This window comes from Bos taurus, chromosome 7 (assembly GCF_002263795.3).
Source record: "Bos taurus isolate L1 Dominette 01449 registration number 42190680 breed Hereford chromosome 7, ARS-UCD2.0, whole genome shotgun sequence".
Classification (NCBI taxonomy): Eukaryota; Metazoa; Chordata; class Mammalia; order Artiodactyla; family Bovidae; genus Bos; species Bos taurus.
In genome coordinates, this window is record NC_037334.1 from 23,271,673 (window position 1) to 23,280,615 (window position 8,943).

Sequence of the window (8,943 nt, forward strand, 5' to 3'; positions counted from 1 at the left end):
AGAAAAACGACCTTGGTGCCGATTGCTGGGTCCTGTCATCGAGAACCTCTCTTTGGCTGGGTCTCGCTCCCGGGTTCCCCTAGAGCTCCCGCGCGCAAAGCAACACCCGAGCGCAAGTCGCCAGTGCGCATGCGCACGAGTTGCTGGGGCGTGCTAGTGGCGTGTCCCTGCGCAAGCTTGTCGGCTGGCTCCCGCCCTCTGCCCGCGCCCCCGGCTCCTCCCTCCTTCCGACCTTCTCCCCGGCCGGACGCACGGGAGGGAGGCAGAGATGGCAGATGAGATCGCCAAGGCTCAGGTCGCCCGGCCTGGCGGCGACACGATCTTCGGGAAGATCATTCGCAAGGAAATCCCAGCCAAAATCATTTATGAGGATGACCAGGTAGGCTCCGGGCGCCGCGTCGCTCGTGGGCTGAGACGGGGCAGGCGCCTGTGGACACGCGGGTTTCCCGTGGAGGGGAGGGATGGGAAGGGTCGGCGTGCGCCGGGGAGAAGGGAAGACACGGGGCCCTCTCCTGCGGCCTCGGCCTCGGGCCCCCAGCCAGCGGGCAGGGCCGCGGTCGCTCCGAGGTGGCCGGCCGGCGCGTGCCGGCGCTCCGGTTACGCGTTATCAGCCCGGGGCGCGGGCCAGGCCGCCGGGCGCTCGCGGGCCCGCACCGCGGGGTCTGGGCGCACGCGCGTGTGTGTGTGGAGGGGTGGGGGGCGCTCCGGGTCCTCGGCTTGGGCGCCCGCCGGCTCCCGGGTTACCTCGTACTTCAACTGTTAAGGAATCTGACAATCTCGCCAGCGCTCTGCCTGACAGGGAGAAACCCGATCGCACCCTGACTCGGGCCCAATCTCCGCGATCTCCCGCTCACAGCCGGCCTGCCCGGGCGTTTCCGGGCGCCTCTCCCCGCCGCATTGCGCTAGAGGCCGGGGGCGCACGGCCTGGGGGCGGCGCAGACGCCCTGGGCCTCCGCGAGGGACGCTCACCGACGGCCACCCCTTGACCCCCACTCTGCTTCCCCTCCTCTTCTCGGGCCTCGAACTCCCAAGAGTGAACCTGCTTCTGGGATTTGCTTTCCTTTAGCCCCTCCCAGGAAGGAATACTGATCAGTATTCCTTCAGTATTTTACAGGAAGTAGTTTTATGCCAAAAGATTAAGAGTGTCGTTTTTCTTGACCTCACTGTAGGTTGAAATGGTTTTAGAAAGGCCGAGTTCATTTGAGTTGGAGACATCTTGTGTAAAATATTTAGTGGGAGGTTATATTTTGGATCTCAGATAAAGCTGGACAGGATGGCTGATTTAGATAAAAATTTTGTAACTTTTTAATAAATTCACTATGAAATATAGACTATAAGGAAACACCTAAGTTTTAATTCCTCGAGGTGAATTTATTTACCCTTTTTATCTGTTAGGGAAATTCTTTTGTTTTAGAAAATGTGTATTTCTTTAAAAATACTTTTGCTGCTGCTGCTGCTAGGTCGCTTCAGTCGTGTCCGACTCTGTGCGACCCCATAGACTGCAGCCCACCAGGCTCCCCGGTCCCTGGGATTCTCCAGGCAAGAACACGAGTGGGTTGCCATTTCCTTCTCCAGTGCATGAAAGTGAAAAGTCAAAGTGAAGTCTCTCAGTCGTGTCTGACTCTTAGCGACCCCATGGACTGCAGCCTACCAGGCTCCTCGGTCCATGGGATTTTCCAGGCAAGAGTACTGGAGTGGGCATTGCCTTCTCCAAAAATACTTTTAGTTGCTTTTAATAAGTGATCGTTGACATACTGACTTTTGAACCATCTGAGTTCCAACAGTATAAACAGCAGGAAGCAGTCATGATACAGCATATTTGTACAGAGCACCAAGTAGAATTACCCGGAGACAGTTAGCAGGAAAAGGTTCTATTAAGAAGCTTCTGCCTTCACTAGAGAACAAGATTCAAAACTATTCAAGGGGTATGTAATTAGTCTAAATGTTACCTATCCTCTTCATTTCTACAAAATAGATATATTTCCTAAGTAGTTGAGTAAAGTGGGAAGAAATTAACATTAGATAATCAGTAAATTTCTCATTATAAAAGTGATCACTGCCATAAAGGAAAAAAACCAGGAAATTACACAACTAGGGCTCCTAACCTCTAGAAGGGGGGCACTAGAATCAAAAGATTTCCTTTGAGTGGTGCTGGGAAAGTTGGACTGCTGCTGCTGCTGCTAAGTCACTTCAGTCGTGTCTGACTCTGTGGGAAAGTTGGACAGCTGCATGTAAATCAATGAAGGTGACCACACCCCCTCACACCGTAGTCAAAAATAAACTCAAAATATCTTAAAAGACTTAAACCTAAGACATGATGCCATAAAACTCCTAGAAGAGAACATAGGTAAAACATTCTCTGACATAAATCATACCAATGTTTTCTTAGGTCAGTCTCCCAAGGCAATAGAAATAAAAATAATAAACAGGTACAGTGGTTTAAGACTTTGCACTCACAATGTAGGGAGCCTGGGTTTGATCCCTAATTGGGAATGGGCTTCCCTGATGGCTCAGATGGTAAAGAATCTGCTTGCATTGCAGGAGACCTGGGTTTGATCCCTGGGTTGGGAAGATCCTCTGGAGAAGGGCATGGAAACCCACTCCAGTATTCTTGCCTGGAGAATCCTCATGGACAGAGGGGCCTGGTGGGCTATAGTCCATGAGGCCCGTGGGGTCACAGAGTCAGACACGACTGAGTGACTAAGCACACACAAAACAGATCCCACATGCTGCAACTAAGAGTTTGCATGCCACAACTAAAGATCCTGTATGCAGCAGCAAAGACCCAGCACAGCCATATAAATAAATAAACAAACAAATGGAACCTAATCAGATTTACAAGCTTTTGCATAGCAAAGGAACCATAAAAAAGACAACCTATGACTGGGAGAAGATATTTGCAAACTATTTAACTGACAGGGGCTTAATTTCCAAAATATACGAATAGCTCATTGAGCTTCCCTGGTGGCTCAGATGGTAAAGCATCTGCCTGCAATGCGGGAGACCTGGGTTCGATCCCTGGGTTGGGAAGATCTCCTGGAGAAGGAAATGGCAAACCACTCCAGTACTCTTGCCTGGAGAATCCCATGGACGGAGGAGCCTGGTAGGCTACAGTCCACGGGGTCATGAAGAGCTGGACACGACTGAGTGAGCACAGCCATTTAAATAAATAATAAAAAAATAAACAAATGGAACCTAATCAAATTTACAAGCTTTTGCATAGCAAAGGAACCATAAAAAAGACAACCTATGACTGGGAGAAGATATTTGCAAACTATGCAACTGACAAGGGCTTAATTTCCAAAATATATGAATAGCTCATACAACTCAACAACAGAAAATACCCCAATCGAAAAATGGCAGAAGACCTTAATGGACATTTCTCCAAAGACATACAGATGGCCAGTAGGCACATGAAAATATGCTGAACATCATTAATTATTTTAAAAATGGGAATCAAAACTGTAATGAATCAGAATGACTGTCATTAAAAAGTCTGTGAAAAATGGTGGAGAAGGTATGGGGAAAAGGGAACTGTCTTAGACTGTTAGTGGGAATGTAAGTTAGTACGGCGATATGGAAAACAGTATGGAGGTTTCTCAGAAAACTAAAAATGGAATTACCATATGATCCAGCAATCCCACTCCTGGGCATATACCTAGACAAAACCATAATTCAAAAAGATAAATACATCCCTGTGTTCATAGCAAAATTATTCACAGTACCCAAGATAGGGAAACAACCTAAATGTCCATCAACAGATGAATGGATAAAGGAGATGTGGTACACGTATATACAATGGAATTCTATTCATCCATTAAAGAGTGAAATAATGCCATTTGCAGCAACATGGATGCAACTAGAAATTATCATATTAAGTGAATTAAGTCAGAGAAAGACAAATACGATATGATGTCGCTTATATGTGAAATCTAAAATATGGCACGAATGAACCTGTCTACAAAACAGAAATAAGACTCACAGACACAGAGATCCAGACTTACGGTTGCCGAGGAGGAGAGGGGAGAGGGGGTGGAATGGGAGTTTGGGATTTGTAGATGCAAACTATTACATTTAGAATGGATAAACGAGGTCCTACTCTGTATAGCACAGAGAACTATATCCAGTATCCTGGGATAAACTATAATGGAAAAGAATATTAAGAAAAGAATGTGTATGTGTATAGCTGAATCATTTTGCCATCCAGCAGAGACTGGCACAACACTATAAATCAACTGTGAAAGTGAAAGTCGCTCAGTCCTGTCCGACTCTTTGTGACCCCACAGACTATAGGTCCATGGACTACTCCAGGCCAGAATACTAGAGTGGGTAGCCATTCCCTTCTCCAGAGGATCTTCCCAACCCAGGAATTGAACCCAGGTCTCCTGCATTTCCACTCCAGTGTTCTTGCCTGGAGAATCCCAGGGACGGCGGAGCCTGGTGGGCTGCCGTCTATGGGGTCACACAGAGTCGGACACGATTGAAGTGACTTAGCAGCAGCAGCAGCAGCTCCTGCATTGCAGGTGGGTTTTTGTCAGCTGAGCCACAAGGGAAGCCTAAGGATACTGGAGTGGGTAGCCCATCCCTTCTCCAGCAGATCTTCCTGACTCAGGAATTGAACCAGGGTCTCCTGCATTGCAGGTGGATTCTTTACCAACTAAGCTATCAGGAAAGCCCCCCAAAACTATACTTGAGTAAAAAATATGAAATTCAAAATTAAAAAAAAATTCCTTTAGAAATTATGTATATGCTGGTAGCTGAGGAATGAATAGTAGTTTAAGTTAGACAAAGTTGGGGTTATGGAAAAAGAGGATCTTTGCAATAGAGGGAAAATCAGTTGAGAAAGCCCTGAGGGTGGAGAGAGGTGGAGTGTGACTTGAGCAGGAAGAGTTGCATGAGAATATATTGGAATAGTAGACAATGACTAGCATGCCTAAGGCTTCTCAACCTTTGGATCTTGGTTAAAATGTAGCTAGCTCAGAATGGTTGCCCTTGACCACCCAATCAAAATTAGGTTTTTCTGTGATAATCATTTACTGCACTTGTTACTTTTCCTTTGTAACTTGTGTGTTGTATTTTATAACATGTGGAATCTTTGGTTAAGTATACCTTTATGTGTTTAAAGTCAGTCTTCCCATTAGACTGTCAGTTCCATGAAAAGTTCCATGAAAAGTATTGTGTCCACTTGTGATCTCCTACCACTGGGGAACCCCAGTGTTTCTCCCATGGGGTTGGTGTGAAAATGATAAGTTTAGGCTGTAAGACTATATATGGAAATTTTGACTTGTTTCCCCCTTTTTTCCAGTGTCTTGCTTTCCATGACATTTCCCCTCAAGCACCAACACATTTTCTGGTGATACCCAAGAAATATATATCTCAGATTTCTGCAGCAGAAGATGATGATGAAAGTGTAAGTACATTTACTAACATTATTAATTTTTTTTTTGCTTTTTAGATTGGGAGACTAAATATCACCCTTAAGGTTATGTCACATTTTTGTTTTCCTAAGGGCATACTGAGGAAAAATGGAAAATCATAAGGGCTTCAATGCAATGTATAAATAGTGTGATTTTTTAAGTGAGATGTAATTGACATATAACATTATATTAGATTTAGGTATACAACATATTGATTTATGTATATACAACAAAATTATCACAGCAAGTCTCGTTAACATCCATCACCACAAATTCTTAAACAAAAAGGATTCTAAGTAAGGATTAGTTGGTGAGACTCATTTTTCCTTAATAAGAAATAGTGTATCATATAGGAGAGAGTTCATTGGCTCTTGTATTAATGCCATTAAAGGAAAGAAAATTAATTTGATTTTACCAGGATGTACAGGCCTCAATTAAAATTTTTCTTAGTGCTCTTTGTGGTAGATGATATACTTGTTCATAACTGCTCACTCTTCTATGTAGGGGTGCATTATACTTCTGGCCTCATTGATGTTGGGCCTGGTCATATGACTTAATTTGACCAATGAGTACAAGCAGAAGTGATACATGTCTTCTGAAAAGAAGTTAATGCCTGGTCTGCCATATTCTCTCCAATCTCTGCCACTGTGATCATATAGAGACTGTTCCATCAACTTGGGTTTCAAAGTGAAAAAGATCTGGAATATAGAGCCTGGTTGACTTGTGATCAACATGGAGTGAACAAAAGAAATGTATCTTTGATGTAAACCAGGTTTTTGGGTGGTTTGTTACCACAGCATAACCAAATCTGTCCCAACTGATAATATGCCCCCATAACAAGCAAGCAAGGTGTCTGCTTTATAAGAAAACTTAAATACCACTCGGAGTATGATCTTAAAATTGTTTTAATTGAGCAGATTTATGTCTATAATTTGTTTATTGAAATTAGTAATTAATAAATACCTAATAGTATTATATTAGGATTTAAAAATGTTTCCAAATACTTGCCCAAAGTCTGTTTCAATTTAGTAGCTTTAAAATTTTTCAACTTGGTAGTTTGTTACATGATGACAAGAAACTATAAAGCTATAAATTACTAGTGCTTAAGAAACTTTTTTTTTTTTTTTTTCCCCCACAGCTTCTTGGGCATTTGATGATTGTTGGCAAGAAATGTGCTGCTGATCTGGGCCTGAAGAAGGGCTATCGAATGGTGGTGAATGAAGGTTCAGATGGGGGCCAGTCTGTCTATCATGTTCATCTCCATGTTCTTGGAGGTCGGCAGATGAACTGGCCTCCTGGTTAAGTGTGCTATAGGGATAATTTTGCCTTTTCTATGATCAGGTTTGCAAGTTCCAATATGCTAAACAAGTTGTTTTTTTTTTTTGCCTGTGTATGGAGGTATTGCAAAAATAATTTAAAAAACCCATACGTAATAAAAGACATTGTTGCATGGCCTGAATTCTGTATTTGACTTACTCTTAAAAATATGTTTGTTGGAATGTTTGAAGGTAGAGTTCATACCTGGGAAGGTTTTATTTTTTCTCCCCAAGGAGGACTCAGCATTATGTATGTGGTTATAATGGTGTGACTGATGTTTGAAGACAAGTTTAAAAATGTCATAAATTTAGCTTCATCTTTGAAATATGCTTTTTAGAGTAAAATATCAGTCCAGGGGAAGATTTTATAATCCAATTTTTTTTTTCTTCCTAAGAACAAAGGAAGTGATGTGATTGATCTAGAAAGTGACAGTTGTGGCACTAGAAATGCTTGGTGTCCAGCTCACATGTTTTCCCTGGACTATTGGAGATAATTCGGAAGGGATGAAAGTAAGTTTCTCACAGAAACTTTGATGGTCATATGAAGGCATACAGTAGTGTTTCCTTATTACCCTAACACTGAGTATTTATTATAAAGACTTTGAAAATATATTATTTAGAATTAATTCTCCAAATCGAAAACTCATTGTTTTGAATGTGTACGTGCACACTAGCAAAAATATTTTTAAGTTTTGCATGAATCTGACTATGTAGAATTGAGGTAGGTAAATCTCAGGGTCTGAGATCTTAGGCAGACTGACACTTATTTTTGGTCTTGCCACGTACCCTAGCCTTTCTGGGGTTGTACGGGCCAGATGGCTTTGCTTCTCTGCTTTCCTTCACATAGGCACTTTCCAGTTTCTAAAATTTATTTAATATTCCGTATCTGCTTTTGTCTCTTTGCTCATTTTCTTTATAAGTTCCTTCCATTTTTAATCCCCAAGACCATTTTAGTAGATTTTGACACATTTTATTGCAAATTTTTTCTTCCAAATTTTTTAATTTATTGGTGATTTAAAAAAATTTGGGGGGTAGATTAGAGATACTGGCTGTATATCTTACAAGGGAATTTATTTTCTGTCATTTTTACTTTGTTTATGGTATTTAAAATATAAAGTTTATCAAATTTTAATTTAGTTCACATTTTTAAAGGATTTATTAAAAAAGAAAAAATTTCCCCTGATACTGTATAGCTTTATGTATTTTTATGACTTATTTTATGAGGGAAGGTCTGGGGCAGGGGAGGAGTTTTGGAGGGACTTGTGCCACTGTAAAAAAGGTAATAACGATGGGACTTCCCTGGTGGCCCAGTGGTTAAAAATCCACCTGCTAGTGCAGGGGACACAGGTTCAATCCCTGGTCTGGGAAGATCCCACATGCAGTGGAACAACTAAACTGATGTACCACAGCTACCAAAGCCCAGGTGCCTGTAAACCATGCTCTGCAACAAGAGAAGCCACCACAATGACAAGCCTGTGTACTGCAACTAGAGAGGAGCCCCCCCACCCCCCCGGAACTAGAGAAAACCCACATACTACAGATACCCAGTGCGGCCCCAAATAAATAAAAATACAAAATTTTAAAATGTAATAATGCCCCAAATCTTTCAAGCTAGGCTTCAACAGTACATGAATCAAGAACTTCCAAATGTACAAGCTAGATTTTGAAAAGGAAGAGGAACCAGAGGTCAAATTGCCAAGCCTGTTGAATCATAGAAAAAGCAAGAGAATTTCAGAAAACATCTGCTTCATTGAGTGCACAAAAGCCTTTGATAGTGTGAATCACAACAAACTGCAAACCTTAAAGGGATGGGAATCAGTTCAGTTCAGTTCAGTCGTGTAAAACTCTCCGACCTCATGATCACAGCACACCAGGCTTCCCTGTCCGTCACCAACTCCCGGAGTTTACTCAAACTCATGTCCATCGAGTCGGTGATGCCATCCAGCCATCTCATCTTCTGTCCTCCCCTTCTCCTCCTGCCCCCAATCCCTCCTAGTATCAGAGTCTTTTCCAATGAGTCAACTCTTTGCATGAGGTGGCCAAAGTATTGGAGTTTCAGCTTCAGCATCAGTCCTTCCAAAGAAATCCCAGGGCTGATCTCCTTTAGGATGCACTGGTTGGATCTTGCAGTCCAAGGGACTGTCAAGAGTCTTCTCCAAAACCACAGTTCAAAAGCATCAATTATTCGGCTCTCAGCTTCCTTCACAGTC

At 42.8% G+C, this 8,943-nt stretch overlaps 1 protein-coding gene across 1 annotated transcript; it reads left to right on the forward strand.

Moving 5' to 3' along the window:
• The first annotated feature begins 268 nt into the window (after positions 1 to 268).
• HINT1 (histidine triad nucleotide binding protein 1) lies at positions 269 to 6,876 on the forward strand. Its single transcript, NM_175812.2, is given in 3 exon segments — positions 269 to 379; positions 5,306 to 5,410; positions 6,556 to 6,876. Coding segments are annotated over 3 exon segments (381 nt in total). The 3' UTR covers positions 6,721 to 6,876.
• The last annotated feature ends 2,067 nt before the right edge of the window (positions 6,877 to 8,943 follow it).